At 41.3% G+C, this 18,141-nt stretch overlaps 1 protein-coding gene across 8 annotated transcripts in view; it reads left to right on the top strand.

The window, feature by feature from the left end:
- The window catches only part of INPP4B (inositol polyphosphate-4-phosphatase type II B), an 851,608-nt gene that overhangs the window by 548,651 nt on the left and 284,816 nt on the right, over positions 1 to 18,141 (top strand). For all 8 annotated transcript variants that reach the window (XM_077476952.1, XM_077476955.1, XM_077476953.1 and 5 more), the window contains one exon: positions 16,597 to 16,744. In XM_077476952.1, coding sequence (XP_077333078.1) covers positions 16,597 to 16,744 — 148 coding nt within the window. The remainder of the gene's footprint in view (positions 1 to 16,596; positions 16,745 to 18,141) is intronic.

Here is an 18,141-nt window from a genome sequence, read left to right as displayed (position 1 = left end):
TACACGTCATTGCGCAAGCTTTTCGACGGACTGTTTTGCATCCGTGTGTGGTCAAGTCCGTTCATTCGAAAGTAGGACGGACTGTCCGTCGGATTGTCTGACGGACTAAGTTGGCCATACAGTCCGCCCGTGTGTACGCGGCTTTAGGCCTCATTCACATGGTTATCCTACTAATGTACACCTGTGTGAGGGCCATGTTTTGCCTGTAAAATAACAAATGTAGATTGTAGATGCGTATAAAGAGGAGACACCACTTTTTAAGAGTTTTAATACCAGCTTATAGTTTTGATATACATCGGTCTGCCATAACATTAAAATCACTGATGGGTCAAGTGAATAACTTTGGGTATCTATTTACAATGGCATCTGAAAGTCAGTGGGATACGTTAGGCAGCAAGTAAACATGTTGTCTATGAAGTTGATGTGCTGAAAGCAGAATAAATGGGCATTGCACTTTGTTGTGTATGGGGCTGCAAAACCGGAGAATGGTCAGAATGCCCACGCTGACTTATGTTCACAGCCAAGAGCACCTCAAAGGCACGTGAGCATCAGAACAGGACCACAAAGCAATGGAGGAAGGGGAACTGGTCTGATGATTCATGTTTTCCTTCACATCACATGAATAATGGTTGGGTGCATGTGTGTTGTTTACCTGGGGAAGAGATGGAACAAGGATCCACCTACCTAAACATTGTTGGTGACCAAGTACAACACTTCATGGAAATGGTATTCGCTGATGGCAATAGTATCTTTCAGCATGATCCAAATTCTCCAGATCTCAATCCAATCGAGCATCTATGGAATGTGCTGGAAAAATAAGTCCGATCTATGGAAGCTTCACCTCGCAACTTACAGGAATTAAAGGATCTGTTAATGACAGCTTGGTGCCAGATACCACAGCATAGCTTCAGAGGTCTAGTGGCATTTATTCCTCAATAGGTCAGGCCTGTTTTGGCTGCAAAACAAGGGGCTTACTCAATATTAGGTGAGTTATCATATAGTTATTGCTAACCGATGTATAGCACTCAAAGTGATGTATATAATGTAGGGACATCCCCAAGCATATGACAACAACATATGTTGACTGGCTGACCTGAGGTCCTGATATAAAGATGAAAGTGCCTAAAGGGATTTGTGCTACAATTATTACACATCTTGTTCTATACTCCTGACCTTTCTTCCTTGATCCTGTTGCTGCTTTCCAAACCACATCTTATTATTTTTTGTACGCCCATAGGAATAATCGGTAAAGCTTTGGTTCATTTTCTATAATTCTATTATCAATTAAAATTTGAGCTTTGAAATACATGCTTAATGGTTATTTTTTTCAGCCTGGCATTGTTTTTGTGCACCAAGCCACCCCTACTGCTGAAATGTCATTATTAGTAGCCTGTTCTTCTGCAAGAAACTTCATCTACTGAGCTTTGTGAATAGCAGACACTGGGGTTTATTTACTAAAACTAGAGAGTGCAAAATATGGTGCAGCTCTGCATAGAGACCAATCCGCTTCCAGGTTGTTTTTTTGTCAAACCTTAATTGAATAAGCTGAAGGTAGAAGCTGATTAGCTTCCATGGACCGCTGCACCAGATTTTTCACTTCTCAGTTTTAGTAAATAAACCCCTATGACATTAATTTACAACAGGTGTAGGGCATTTTCAAAAATTCATATTCTGTTGCAAAGAATATCCAATCATCTGGGAGGAAAAAAATAAAAAATGATTGCATTATAGAAGTCAGTAGAACTTCACCTTGTTAACAGAGAAAACATGGTCACTTGTGCATTTAGAAGGGACACACAGAGCCAATGCCACCTGTACAGCGTATCACCACCAACTCAACCCCAGTAATGGTATGAGGTTCCACTTTGCACCTAATGCAAACTCCATGCCTGTACTTGACTCGCTTAAAGAGGAAGTAAACCCTGATGGGTTTACTTCCTCTTTGATTCCCTGCAAAGGTAAAGCATAATGGACTACTATGCATCGCATAGTAGTCCATTATGTGTCACTTACCTGACACAGGAGCCAGCGAAGTCACCGCTATCCCCTTGTGTACGGAGCCTCCATCTTCTCTCGCTGCTCCGGTGCTGTCATTCAACGGAGCTGCGATGATGTCACTCCCACGCATGCGCACGGGAGCTGCCACTTGCGGCACATTGCCGTTAACAGCGGCGCGCTCAGTGCACCTGCGTGCCGCTGTCTATGACGCATGCGCTATATACAATGGTGCCTGTCTTTTGGCAAATATCTCCTAAACCGTGTAGGTTTAGGAAATATTTATTGGACTTACAGGTAAGCCTTAATCTAGGCTTACCTGTAGGTCAAAGTGGTTTGTAAGGGTTTACAACCACTTTAACTCTTTGTCTTCTGTACCTGTGTATAGGATGATGGCCTCAGCTGTGCAGATCTGCTTCCCTCTACTATGGGACACGGATCGTGGCTGAACGAGTGCCAGCAATATCTCCCTTGCTGCAAGAGGCTATCTCACCTGCCACATATACATGCTTATGACAGGCTGCTAGAGAAACCTTCTATAACCTTCTATACCCTTGGTAATCACCTGTGTCTTCATACTGTATGAACTCTTGTACTGATGTCTTCATAGGTCAATGTGTTTTAGTGACCTGGGCTGAAGACTATATGTGCCAGTTACTTTCATTGCACCCCCTTAGTAACTTCAGGCCAAGCAAAGGCAAAATTTCAAAAGCTTTGCTTAAATAATAAATTAACATGGTGACAACGACAGAGGACAGTCCAAGATAAAGTGCAGACATTTCCTTACATTCCTAGTCCCTGACTACAGGCTTATGGCTGTCCCAGCATACCTGTTCAAGCAAAAGTCCAAGGTTGGCTGAGTCCATATCTGGAATTTAACTCTGGCTTTGGGAAGATACAGGCCATCTAGACTCCACCAACAGTACCAGGCAAAGCATCCCTCTCTGACCGCATGGGCAAGTCCCCCCTCCGAGGGTCGGACCCAACTAAAACCCGTTGGTGAATGTAACCACTACCTGCCTACAAAATGAACATGCGTAACTGCTAAATAAATAATAAATCGGGCATGTAATGCTCCAAGCACCATGACTTTTATTCCCAACACACAGCGATCATACAGAACAAAAACACATCTCTCAAAACTACAGTGGTTAAAAAGTCTGGTGATCTTCCATAATAAAGACCATTTGTAAATAAAAAAAAAAAGTCTGGTGGTCATCTTGGTTGGTATGGTTGTCCTATATTTGATTACATAAAAATGATATATTCAATAAACTGATTTAATGTATTGATTTAACACCATTTTAAAGGCTCTTTAGTCAGTTTATCTTATTTCCTGCAGTTTTCCATCCCCCTCCCTCTACTAAAGTAAGAGCCCAGAGTTTCTTGATACTGAGCACATCTGTGTTTACAGTGTTTCTGTGGGAGACAATGGGGTTGATTTACTAAAGCCATATAGACTGTGCACCCTGCAAGTGCAAGTTCACTAATTTTCCCCAGAGCTTAAAAATAATGGAAAAGCTCTCCACCATCCAATCATGCGCAAGAAAAAATGCTTTTTTTTTTTTAATTTTTCCTTGCACCTGATTTGGGTACTCTTTACAAAGAGAAGCTTTACCACATTTACTATGCCCTGGGCTAAATGAGTTCAACTGCACTTGTAAAGTGCACAGGCTATTTGCCTTTAGTAAATCAACCGCAATGTCAGTGCTGGCAAGACATTATTGTTTGTACTAACTGAAAGGCATGTGCCGTTTGTTCACCTGCTATGTTACATGCTGCAAAAAATGGCACAACATGTCATAAAACTCAACTCCAGCCACTTTAGTGGATACAGTGGGTAAGGTTTAGAGGTAGAAAATGGGAAAACCCACGCTGGAGTTCCCGCAACTAGCTGTGACAGACAGGCCCTATTGAAAGCAATGGAAAGCTGACAACTCTCGTAGCTAATCATGATCACATGCCATATATCGGCCCTGGCCACAAACTGCCTGCACCCAGGGCTGATCACTCGCATTTGATCGCTGCATGAAAGATTACATGGAATTTGCCACAATTGGCTGAGAGAGCCAGCAGCCTCCCATTGCTTTCAGTGCCTTGCACAGCTATTTGCAGGAAACTCTGCTGAGGTTCTCACATCTAATCACAGGCAGGGTGCATTCGCAGGTGTGAATGCACCATAAGCCTGTAGACACAGGTGTGCCTAAGCAATGTCATTTATCAGGAAGTGCATTGTTGTTTTTCAAGAGAAATTCTTGTCAAAATATACATTTCTATGGTACTGCTTAGGCACTATTAACCTCCCTGGCGGTATGATTCAGTCTGGAATTAGGTCGATCACACAGCGCGGCGGACATCGCTAAATCCAGGGGACAAGGTAAGTAACTCTCCCTGTGTCCTCCCCTGCATCCAGCGAAGCGATCCCAAGTCTGGCTCGGGGTTACCGCTCCTGCTAGTAGTCTGGCTCGGGATTACCGCTAGGGGGGTTAAATCATAAGTAAACCCAAATATTAAAAGTTGCATACACAGTTTATTTTTGGTTTGTAAATGTCATTGTGCAAGCTTTTTATATTGGTGTGAGCAAATAAATACCGGCTGACCCTGCAAGTTTCTGCTTTCTATCTCTCTCTCTCTCTCTCTCTCTCTCTCTCTGAGGCCTGTTTTAATAGGATGACCAGTAGTTCCCACTTCTGCAGTCAGTGCCCCTTGCTGGTTGATTTACAGCTGATTGGACCATTTAGGAGCAGAAACAGAGGCACCCTGTTACCAGTTACCCTAATGTAACTGTCCCCTTTTGTGGACAGCTTGGCCTGTAACAGTAATGGCATTTTACACAGCCACACTGCAGCAACGTTCCTATTGCCACAGTACATGGTGACACACATATGTGTTGGTGCACCGCAATGGCATTATTTCAGAATGGCACCACAATGCAGCTTTTCAACATGCATGGGTTGCAGTACAGAAGCTCACTAACAAGTGCTGCCGTACATGGCACTGTATGCATTTTTTATGCATTACCATGCTTTGGACTACCCATTCAAATAAGTGGACTGCCCAATGCAGCACAATTAAATCAACAGCTTTAGTGGGAAAATAATAGATCTACTGGCAGAATAAATGGGTAATAAAATTGTTTGCAGTGGGTAGGGAGAAAGGGGAACAGTCTGCATCTGCATCATATACAGTTATGCCCATATATATTTGGACACAGGCAAAATTTTAGTTTTTTCAGGTATTTACCAAAACTTATTCCAGCTATAATATAATTTATATGGGCTGAAAGTGCACACTTTCGGGTTTAATTTGAGGGTATGTACATCCAAATTAGAGGAAGGATTTAGGAATTACAGCTGTTAAGAAAAGCATCCCACTTTTTCAAGGGGCCAAAAGTAATTGGACAAGTGAATCAAAAGCTGTTTCATGGCCAGGGGTAGGCTACTCCTTCATTATTTATTCATCAATTAAGCAGGTAAAAGGTCTAGCGTTGATTCAAAGTGTGGCATTTGCATTTTAAATCTATTGCTGTGAACCTACATCATGCGTTCAAAGGAGCTGTCCCTACAAGTGAAACAGGCTATTGTAAGGTTTAAAAAAAAGAAACAAATCCAGCAGAGAGATAGAAGTAACATTAGGAGTGGCCAAACTAACAGTTTGGTGCATGCAGAGGAAAGAAGAATGCACTGATGATCTCAACAACATAAAAAGGCCTGCAAGTCCACGGAAGACAAAAAGTGGTGGATGATCGCAGGATACTTTCTATCATAAAAAAAAAAAAAAAAAACATTTACAACATCCAGACAAGTGTGGTGAACTCTCCAGGAGGTGGGAGTATCATTGTCAAAGTCTACAATCAAAAGAAGACTTCACAAGAGCAAATAAAGAGGGTTTACCACAGGGTGCAAACCATTCATAAGACTGAAGAATAGAAAAGCCAGATTAACATAAAAAAAAAGCCAGACCAGTTCTGGAAAAGCATTTTTTGAAACTAAAATTATCTGTACCAGAATGACGGGAAGAAAAAAGTGTGGTGAAGACTTGGAACAGTTCATGATCCAAAGTACACAACGTCGTCTGTAAAACATGGTGGAGGCAGTGTAATGGCATGGGCATGCATGGCTTCCAGTGGCACTGGGTCATTGGTGTTTACTGATGATGCTGCTGCTGCCAGACTCAATCATCTTACCAACTGCTCAGTATCTGCTACACCTCTCTGTCAATCCAACCACTGGCTTCTGTTCCCCCAACCAATTAAATTCAAAATACTGATAACTACTTACAAAGCCACCCAAAACTTTGCACCCAGCTATATGACTAGCCTAGTCTCAAAATACCAAGCTAATCATTCTCTTTGTTCCTCTGAAGACCTCCTGCTCTCTAGCTCCCTCATCACCTCCTCCCATGCTCGCCTCCAGGACTTTTCTAGAGCCTCTTCAATCCTATGGCATGTGTTACCCCAATCTGTCCAATTATCTCCAACTCTATTAGCTTTTAGATAATGCCTGAAAACCCTTCTCTTCAGAGAAGGCTATCCTACCCACACCTAACAACTGTATGTCTATTTTCTCCATCAGCTCCTCCCCCACAGTTATTACCTTTTATATCACTTGGCCCCTCTTCTAGATTGTAAACTCTAACGAGCAATGCCCTCTGATTCCTCCTGTATTGAATTGTATTGTAACTGTACTGTCTACCCTCATGTTGTAAAGCACTGTGCAAACTGTTGGAGCTATATAAATCCTGTATAATAATACAAATAATGTGACAAAAGACAGAAGCAGCTGGATGAATTATGCAGTATTTAAAGATTCTGTATACTATCAACCCAGATTCAGCCAAATGCAGCAAAGTTGATTGGACGGCGCTTCAGAGTACAGATGGACAGTGATCAAAAACACACTGCAAAAGCAACCCAGGAGCTTTTGAAGGAAAAGAAGTAGAATATTCTTCAAGTCAATCACCTGATCTCAACTCAATTGAGCATGCATTTCACTTGCTGAAGGCAAAACTAAGGCCCCTTTCACACATGCAGAACGTATGTTAATATTTCATCCATCCGTTTGCAGATGAAATATGGACATACATGCATTCCTATGGGATAGCGGGTGTCTGCGGATGAACATCCGCACACACCCGATATCGTCCGTCTCCACTATTGTCTGATTCTGCAGATGGAGGAAAATCCTATTTTTCTATCCGTCTGCAGAGCGGATCAGATGAATACAAAACAGACAGACTGTGTTCATCTGATCCCCCATAGAGGAGACTGGAGATCTGACAGGGTGGTCCCTGCACAGTGTGCAGGGACTGCCCTGTCATCCGCCGGCTCAGCGGGTATAAACAGTGCGATCCCCGCTGAGCAAGCGGATCATCACGGGGCGGATCATTATGGATCCGTCCCGTGTGAAATGGCCCTAAAGGCAGAAAGACCCACAAACAAAGAACAACTGAAGACAGCTGCAGTTATAGCCTCGCACCAGAAAGGAGGAAACCCAGTCTTTGGTAATGTCCATAGGTTCAAGACTTTAGGCAGTCATTGCCAGTAAAGGATTCTAAACAAAATATTAAAAATGAACATTTTATTTATGATTATATTAATTTGTCCAATTACATTTGAGCCCCTGAAAATGGGGGGACTGTGTATAAAAATGGTTGCAGTTCCTAAAATTTGTACTTGATATTTACGTTCAACCCCTTGAAATAAAGCTGAAAGTCTGCACTTCAAATTAATTTGGATTGTTTCATTTTCATTTTATTCTGGTGACATACGGAGTCAAAAGTATGAAAATTGTGGCTGTGTCCAAATATATATGGACCTAAGTGTATGTTTTTTTTTTTCTTTATTGCATATACTCTAACATTTCCAAATGTTCCCTAAAACATCTAGTGCTCAGGTCCATTTTAATGTTGTGCATTTATAAAACCTTGTATTTTTAAAAAGTGTCGCTATGATTTTCACCAACTACAAAGTTTGAATCTGTTTTAAAACCAATAGGACTGTACATGTGGAAATGATCGCTAAGCCTCAGCATAATGCATCTGGGTTTTCCAGGAGGAAATATACTGTGGTTTTTCACTAACATTCTTTTTTCATTTTCCCTTATTTAATTCAAGCAGTTATGAATTGTGAGGCTTTAAACCATTAGGCTTCATTCACATGGGCATGTGATTATTTGCATTTTAATGCATTTAAAAGACATTTCTAAATGCATATAAATGAATGCAATGATTTAAAATGGTAAAATGAACACTGTGCAATTACTTGCATTGAGTTTAACTACATTAAAATAATTTCTAAATCTGTCTAGGGGCAGAATAGATAATCGGAACTCGTCTAAACACGTACATTTAGGTCTTAATCAAACGAGTGCTCACTGGTGAGCTGTGTTCGGGCAATCCATAGAAATTGAATGGGAGCACATTGGCTGTACAGTAAAGCTGGACAGGCATGCAGGGACACGGTGCACAGACCTGTGAGCACTGGCTCTGTGTCTTGGTGCTTGCACATGTCCCTGCACACCCGGTAAAAATGTGTCCGTTCTGGTAAGCAGGGTCGCCTTTAATATTGATTGGACCCTGGGCAAACATCCCCCTCCCCCCCCAAGGTAAGTAGTTCCTAGTGGCTCAGTCTATAGGGATGGGCGAATGGTTCGGACGGAGCATAAGTTCAGGCCAAACTTTGGTTGTTCGTATGTTCTGCGAACACCGAACAATATGCGGTGTTCGGGGAAAATTCGGAACACCGTTAAAGTCTATGGGACACTAACATGAAAAATCAAAAGTGCTTATTTTATAGGCTTACATGCAAGTTATTGTCATAAAGTGTTTGGGGAACTGGGGCCTGCCCCAGGAGACATGTATCAAAAATGTTGGGATCTCCCTAGTCCATTACCAAGCCCTTTGGGTCTGGTATGAATATTAAGGAGAACTCCACACCGAAATGGAAAAAAAATGTGCGGGGGTCCCCCTAAAAACCAGGCTACAGGGGGCGTCCCCGTGCATCAGAGAGGGGCTTGGTCACCGGTACATCACCAGGTGGCCCCGTCCTCAGTTATATAAAAACTGTCCAAGGCACTGAAGCCTCACACGGTGGGAGTCTCCCATGGAGGCGGATCAGTAGGGTTTTTTGTTTTTTTTCGGTCTATTGGCGGAGTGATATAAGAAGATGAATGGACTTCATGGGACATTTTATCTTTTCTTTTTTTTAATAAAGGACTTGTCCCAAGCTGTGTCTTTTTTTTAACATTTTGACACTTTTTTTGTGAAATGGTAGGGTTACATTTGCACTACATTACCATTTCACACAGAGGGGGTCGGGATCTGGGGATCACCTTGTTAAAGGGGGCTTCGAGATTCCGCAGACCCCCACAACCACTGGGCAAGAGTTGTGGGGATGAGGCCCTTGTCCTCATCAACATGGGGACAAGGTGCTTTGGAGGGCTACCCCAAAGCACGCTCCCCATGTTGAGGGCATGTGGCCTGGTATGGTTCAGGAGGTAGGGGGCGCTCTCTCGTCCCCCCCCTGTTTTTCTGTGGTTTGCCAGGTTGCATGCTCAGATAAGGGTCTGGTATGGATTTTGGGGAGACCCCTACGCCATTTAAAAAAAAAATTGGCGTAGGGTTAACCTTAGTTTCCATATCAGACCTGAAGGGCCTGGTATGGATTTTAGGGGGACCCCTACGCAATTTTTGTTTTACATTTTGGTTCGGGGTTCCCCTTAATATTTATACCAGACCCAAAGGGCCTGGTAATGGACTGGAGGGATCCCATGCTCTTTTTTTCAGTGAATTTTATCTATATTTTATCTATATTTTTCTTTTAGCATTAAAAAAATCACTGCTACCAAAAAAAGAAATGTTAAAAAAAAAAAAAAAATTGCATTGATCCATGTTCCCAGTGACACAGCAGCAGAGATCCCTCCGATCAGGTGTCTGCTCACTGTGGGTTGCCTGTGCCAACTCTGGTAGGCAAGCTGCGAGTTGTACAACTCGTAGCTCACCTCTCACTGTCACAGCACAGCCGGCTGTATGCACAGTAAACTAGCAGAGAGAGCAGGCAGATGAGTCGGGGGGCAAAGAGGATTGGCTGCCTGGCTACACTGGGAAAACTATTTGTGGGCTCAAGGGGCAGATGCTTTGGGCCCCCAAACAATGACTGGGCCTGGGTAGCTACCTCATTTGCCCCTTGTTAAAGACATCCCTGCTGGTAAGTCTGTACAGCCTATACACTCCAATCCACTTTCTATGGGTAGCTCAGCAATAAAAAATACAAATGGTTCTGAATGCTGCTCAGGACAGAGTAACCAAGTGAATGAACCTTTAAATGCAAGAGAAATTGATCTAGAAAGTACAAAGATCATTTGTACCTCCCAGATAAATTTCTCTTTCATTTAAATAAAACAAACGCAGAAGGCTTGTATGGATGGGGGCTTACAGGAAAGTCACTCGTAAAAAGTGGTTTAGTCACTAATTATGCTGCTTTTAGCATATTTTGACAATTAGAATTTGTTTAAGTTGTAAATGCAAAAAAAAAGATTTTTAGCAAACCCATTCCTTCATAGATTTCTGATTTATTGTTTGAATCTTAACTGCTAAATTATCTATATTGTTGAAATCCATCTAGTTTCTGGGACAGAATGATAGTTAGCTGGTTATAACCGAGGCCTTGTTGGAGGTTCTACCAGTGACTGTCCAGTTTCTGTGTTCTTTCTATAGTATTGCATAATTTTTGTTATAGGACCCCTGGTAGGTAGTTGTTTTTTTTTTTTTCAACAGATAACTGTGTTTTGACTTTCACCAACAGTTTGTCCCCATGTGTGTCTATGATTATAGGAAGGATTGCAAGCTCCTATGCTGGCGTAGGTGATGAAGTTCAACTTTGTTGGGCAAAATGTTAAATGTGTACATATTGTATTGTACAAGGTATTATATAAGTCACTGGAAACTGGTCCGTAAATCTTGACTAAGCGTTTGTGAAAGTGGTAGACATTTCCAGTAATGAATTACCTTAACTTCTTCACAGGTAATAGAAAATGTCATAGCATTAGTCATTTGGCTTGCCAGCTTTAACTGCTTTTTTTTTTTTTTAACCCGTCTACATGGTCATTAAATATGCAGTTTATGTTTTATGTTTAAAAATAGAAATGACTTGCTACTATTTTTCCTGGGGCTCTTCACTGTAAACACTTTAACCGTGAATGCAGATACCATAACTCAGGTGTTTTATGAGGAATAAAGAAGTTCATGTAGTACTTCATGGAAGTTTTTTAATGGTTATCTAAATAAAGGGTTTTATGTGAAGGTCGTTGAGCCCACATATCTGGTGTAAACACACCGTAATTATGGCATTTATTATATCCCATGTTATAAATACAGCAAAATTATAGCAAGTCAGTTTTATCGGTTCTTTCATTACGCAGCGATGAAGTAAATAAATCAGGTTTATGCATGTGAGGAACGCTTGGACAGATGTAGGGTGTATTGTTAGGGCAGGAAGCAGAGGACTATAGGTATTTTAAAATGTTAAAGTATATATTGTTAGTTGCTGCATCACACATACACTCATATCCCTTAATAAATGTTGTCATGACTTGGCAGAATGCAGCATAGTAATGACTTGCAAGGGTTCTCTGTTTCTCATTGCCTAAAACATGATCTGGGAATGGATTTACTGTAGACAAATAGGCTTTTTCAATTACAAAGTACAAAGAGAATTTGTACTTTGCAAGAGAATTTGCCCCTACCTTAGTAAATTAGGTGAAGCTTTGCTGGCTTCTATCATGTGTAAGCAAAAATACAGTTTTTTAATGCTCCTTGCATGCAATTGAGTATTCTTTGCAAAGTGATTTTTTGCCACATTCACTAAGCTAATGGAAAATTCCCTTGCAAAGTGGACTGCCTATTTGGTATTCATAAACTCTTTTATCTAGCAAGCTTTTAAAGCCAGATAAAATTTGCTAGGTTATTCATGGATTTGAAAGAGTAGTTGTATGTGCAAACACAGTCTGACCATCTATTAGTACATCTCTCATCTGGAGCCATGGCCCCCATTGGTGTTTATGTTGTTTTAGTCCCAATGTTTCTCCTTTCTAAAGTCTCTAATCCTCCTTGCATCCAAATATGATGTGTAAGTGGATGAGCTCATTCATTTTAAATGAAACCAGACTCACTACTATAAGCAACATATTGTCAACTTGAAATACATAACCGTTGAGCTGTACAGTCGATCAAGCAAAATACTGAAACAGGATCATGTTTTTTAGTTTGCAGAAAATCTTTCCTTTGAGTAGTGCCTGCACCTCCTCATCTTTCATTTCTGTTGTTGTTTACAAATGAATTGTTGTAGTTTGGTGTTGCCTCCTCTTAAGCGGCTACCCTGAGCATTACCCCAGAAGTAATTATAGGCCCTTCCACACTGTGTGTAGCTTTGGGGTGCATAGTTTTGCTTTTAGCACAAAATGTCTAAGTGTGGTTATTGATGTGGCAGACACTTTATAGGGATCAAACTGGTTCCTTATTCAGAAGTCAGAAATACCTGCTGTCGAATTGAATCAATCTGTTTTGGTCAATAGAATGTGCATGGAAGCTTACAAGGATGTTTTATCCCATGGATGATGTAGTGTAATTATGTATGCATTTAGTTTGTTTAGTTCTATTAGTGACTAGTATGATATATGCCTATGATGCTGCCTCTCTAAATGTAAACAGTTGATCAGGGGCAGGAAGGAAGTGGACAAGTTGTGAAGAAATACAGGAAAATGTAGCTTTTTGTTGAAATCTGTGTTTTCCTTGGTTGGGATTAGAGGTGAAGTTGAGGATTATTACATTTTAGGACTTTAAATCAAACAGATGTACATTTGTGAGGTTATTTTGGGTTTTATGGGATTTTTCATTGCCAGAAAGAGGGTGAAAAAGCCCTTAGTAAGAGTAGTTAGGGGTTCTCCATTTGAGCATCCACCAATCAACATTTAACCACTTGGGTATACACTAATCAACTTTTCCAACCAAGACGATTGATTGCAGTGCTTTAGTAAGATTGCAAAACTAGTCCTTCTCTGGCTCTGGGCAGTTCTTTGTGTCTTGAAAGCATTTTTAAAGAAACCCTTTATCAGAGGAATATGCAAATATCCTTTGGAAAAAAAATAGCTATCTGGCTTTTCTGACCTGAAGTCAGAATTTCTAATTTGCATATTTGTTTTGACCAGTGATTTAGAAAATATTAAGGTGAAACTGTCAGCATAAGATGCGGGAAACGCAGGACAGCACTAGCAGTTTTTATTTTTCAAATTTTTAGGTGTCCTTTAGAATGAGTCTCAGAATAGCTGATTAGCCTAAGCTCTTTTGAATAATCCCAGCTTCTGACATAAACCCCTCACAAACGTTTTTACTCCAAATGGAAGTATTTCTTGCAAAGTAAATAACAAGTAGGCCTTGTCCACATCAACGTGTTAAGCGTGCATCTGTGCAAGGGCCATGCGTGCCCGCACAGGGATTCGCAGGTGTTCCGTGCATCCCTTTTGTAGACCGTCCCATTCATGTCAGTTGGGATGCAGTAGCTGCACAAACTCAGCCACTGCTCCCAATATGACAGCCATATGGGTGTGGGTGCTTACAGATGGACCCCAACACAGATGTCAATTGGGAGCATCAGCTGTGTACCTGCAGCTGCTGCATCCCAATTGACATGAATGGGACTGCCTGCACAAGGATGCATAAAACACCTGTGCATCCCCATGTGGGAAAGCATGGACCTAGCACAGGTGTCTAGGTCTACCTACAGGTGAGACACTTCTTTAACTCTAAATCTCCGACCTTAACCCTTGACACTCCCACAGCTTTTGAGCACCTCTGCGCTCAAGGCCCACATCAACCTAATTTAATTTCCTCTATTCACCGCATCCTCCATGAGTCGACCCCTCTAACTGAATTTACGCATCTGTATATGAGTAGATGGTCTCAGTTGTTGGACAAGCCTATCTCCCTGTAGACGTGGGATAGGATTTGATCCTCTACTTTCAAATCCTCTAAGTGTGTTACGCAAAGGGAAACAGCAATAAAAATCCTTATGTTTTGGTATAAGACCCCCGATGTCATCCACAAATACGATTTTTCAGTCTCGCCATCTTGTTGGCGATGTGGCCTTGACATTGGGTCATTGTTCCATATCTTCTGGACATGCCCTTTGATACAGCCTTTCTGGATAGCGGTGGGGTCTTTGGTGGTGGAGCTGATGGGGGTATCCCTCCCGATTGATCCCCTATATTGCTTGCTGGGTCTCCCTATACCAGGTATACCTAAAAACACCAATCGACTGGTTTCCTACATTTTGCTTGCTGCTAAGAGGCTTGTCCCATTGTGTTGGTTGTCCAATGCAACTCCCCCCTGGCCTAGGTTACTCCAACTGGTGTCTGAGATTCGGAGAATGGAGTATTTGACAGCCTCGGTACATGATTTGGTTCCCCAGTTCGATAAAGTGTGGGAACCCTGGGATCGATCAGCATATGGGGCCCCCCCTGCCGGTATGTCCATCTGACTGCAGCTACCGATCGGGGCCCTTTGTTGATGGCTTCCGTCCCCCCCCCCCCCTTCCCTACCCTGTCTTGTCCCCCTCCCCTCCCGGGGACATACTATGCTGACCATGTGAATATTCGTTTTTTTTTTTTTTTTTTCTCTTTTTGCCTCTTTTTGGCCTCCGACCTCTTGATGCTCAGAATGGTTTGTTTGATTTACACTGACTGTTTGTTATTTATAGTACGAGATATGAATACGCAGTTCACCCTTGTGCCTGCGTTTGTGGACATTTTCCTCTGTCTGTTGTAACTTATGCCTTACATCTTGATCTATATCTTTCTATATTTACTGATTTTTCTAATGCTCTAGTGTATTGTTTTTGTTTTTGCTTTAAAAATTAATAAAAATTACAATTATAAAAAAAAAAGTAGGCCTAGGTGAATATGGTCTTATCCATTATCAACCCCTTCCTGACCAGCCGCCGCAGTTGTACCGTGGCAGGTTGGCTCCCATGGGCGAAACAACATTACCTTATGTCGGTTCTCCTTTTGACCAAAAGGGGGTACATGCTCGCCGATGGAGCCGATGCACGTGCCCGGCGGTCGCGATGACCGCAGGGCTCCCGCGATCGCTCAACACAGAGACAGAACAGAGATCTGTCAATGTAAACAAACAGATCTCTGTGCTGTCAGGGGTGAGGAGAGTGTTCTGTTGTTCATACTAAGTATGAACAATGATCGGCCTCCTCACTCAGGCAGTCCCATCTCCCCAAAAGTTAGAATCACTCCTTAGGACACACAATTAACCCCTTGATCAACCCCTACTATTAACCCTTTCTCTACCAGTGACAATAACACAGTAATCAGTGAATTTTTATAGCACTGATCACTGTATAAATGCCAATGTTCTGAAAATGTGCCAAAAGTGTTCGATCTGTCCGCCATAATGTCGCAGTCCCGATAAAAAATCGCTGATTACTGCCATTACTAGTAAAAATAAAAATGCCATAAATCTTTCCCCTAATTTGTAAATGCTATAACTTTTGCGCAAACCAATATATGCTTATTGCGTTTTTTTTTGTTTTTTTCCAAAAATATGTAGAAGAATACATATCAGCCTAAACTAAGGAAAAAATTGGCTTTAAAAAAAAAAAAATTGGGGGATATTTATCATAGCAAAAAGTACAAACCACAGAGATGATCAAATACCACCAAAAGAAAGCCCTATTTGTGGGGAAAAAAAGGACGTCACTTTTGTTTGGATACAATGTCGTGTGACTGCACCATTGTCAGTTAAAGCGATGCAGTGCTGTATTGCAAAAAATGGCCCGGTCATTGAGCAGCCAAATCTTCCGGGGCTGAAGTGGTTAATCCTACATTTGTGGTTACAAAGGACTTAATTTTGCATTGCTTCCCATGCCAACGTAATGTGTTAATTATTGTGTCCATTGGATCAAAAACTTTGTAGAGCAAAATAAATGTTCATTTTTGTCTATTACTCAATGCTGTCACAAAGTAAAGCAATTCTAAACAGGAGCAGGAAGAGAAGTCCAGAGTAGGGTTGCCACCTCACCCCTTTAAACCCAAACACATATGAATTGCACAGGTTCCGAGGCTAATTTAATGCAGATAAGGCACCGAGTGAGTTTAATTAACAACTTAATCAGCCACAGAATATGTGTAATTAATATGTGATCGGTTTCAAAGGGATGAGGTGGCAACCCTAGTCCAAAGAGAGATTAATTACAAACGTATAGCCTAAATCATAAATTCCCCTTTTCGCTGCTGTAAAATTGCATGTGTGACTGAATGAAACATGACCCTGACCACTTTTCAAGTATGCATGTGCCTAGAGTGGAAAGCTGTCTTGTCTTCTGTAATAAATCTGTCTTTGAACTTTGCCAACTGTTGCACTTTGCTGCCCCGGGTGCAGATGCACAGGTTTGCAAACCTGTAGCAGAAACTTTGCTGACGGTACTGATTGTGTCGCTAATTTGGTTGAAAAATGTCCTCCATAGTTTCTAACAATCTTTAGTGTTACACCGTTTTCCTCTAAAAAAATGCTAAACTTTTCCTCTGTTTCACCCACCAGTGTTAAAGAATCCAATCTACAAGTTCTATCGATTCCCCGCATCTGACAACAAGTGGATCTGTGTTCGGGAGCAGATGTCAGAGAGCATCATGTCTTTCCATATCCCAAAGCAACTGCTAACCCTCTATTTAATAGAAGACACCAGAAGGTAAAAAAAAGCAAGTGAACAGTGTCATGTTATTCAAGGCAGCTGAAATGATTAGCTACCAGGATGTTTTCATTCCTAATTGCCTTGCAATCATTTACCATAAGGCAGACTCTCCAAATCCTTCCACAGCTTACTGTCATGGCACATAGCATTGAAATGTATTGCGGAGTATTTCATTCCCAAGGCAACACTCTTTCTCTTGGCAAGAACTGAATTAAAGTGCTTGCTCAGCCAACTTTTAATTGATCCCAATTAGATGTGCAAAGCAAAGCTGAAATTCTTGTGGTCATGCTCATTTATTTTAATATAGGAGAACCAAGTTCTCATTTCTCATTTATTTGCTGGATGCAGGTTTTAACACGTCAATGAATTGAGACTCACAACTTTGAAGTTTACAGTATTTTTAGATGCTCATATTGTAATTTGTAACCAGGCCAGAGGGCATGTGCAGTTCTTGAAGAGGCAAACAAAATATTGGCCAAAGATAAGCATACGGAAATAGCTGTTTCTTCATAAACACTGGTTTAAAAGTAACTGACCAGGTGCCTTGGAATATGAGGAGGCAGTGGTATGTGTTTGCGCACAGTATGAAATGTCCAACATGAATCCCAACACCCGACTTAGCACTCTTGAACCTTAACATAGAATCGATACCCCACTATGCTAGACATGTCACTACGCACATTCTGTTGGCAGCCAGACTGAATATAACCAGATTATGGAAGACAAATCGAACCCCGACCGTTGAAAATACATTAGACATAGTAAATTTACACTATGGCTATGAAACGACAATGGCCTCTAGCGGAGGTAATTTTGCTAAAAGTAAACTATCATGGTTGGAATGGAAGAGGTGGTCTGGTGCTGAGAAATTCCTTTGAATTCCCTTTGAACTAGATGACAAGTTGTTCTTACAGTCATGATGTGGTAGCAAGTTTAACTCCTTTGTGTTCTGTTTGAATATACAGTAGGTTGACATTTTCCAATAACAGAGATATACAATGTATAGAATGTGTAATAATCACATAGAGTTGCAGGTCAAAAAGGTACAATTATGTAGGCATGTACAGTAATAACCAACAGGGAATGAGCGTATAAAATAAAGTTTGAAAGGATAAGTTGTCTGGCTGTTGTGGTGCTTCCCTCCCCCAGGAACCCCAGATGGGAGCTCTTTTGTTACCTGGGGGAGGGAAGCACCACAACCACCAGACAACCTATCCTTTCAAACTTTATTTTATTTGCTCATTCCCTGTTGGTTATTACTGTACATGCCTACATAATTGTACCTTTTTGACCTGCAACTCTATATGATTATTACACATTCTATACATTGTATATCTCTGTTATTGGACAATTTCAATAAAAACTATTGAAGAAATGTCCAACATGGCACACAC

Source organism: Lithobates pipiens, unplaced genomic scaffold (assembly GCF_037356315.1).
Source record: "Lithobates pipiens isolate NorthernLeopardFrog02 unplaced genomic scaffold, aLitPip1_a1.2 Scaffold_13, whole genome shotgun sequence".
Classification (NCBI taxonomy): Eukaryota; Metazoa; Chordata; class Amphibia; order Anura; family Ranidae; genus Lithobates; species Lithobates pipiens.
This window is presented reverse-complemented; position numbering and strand designations above follow the sequence as displayed.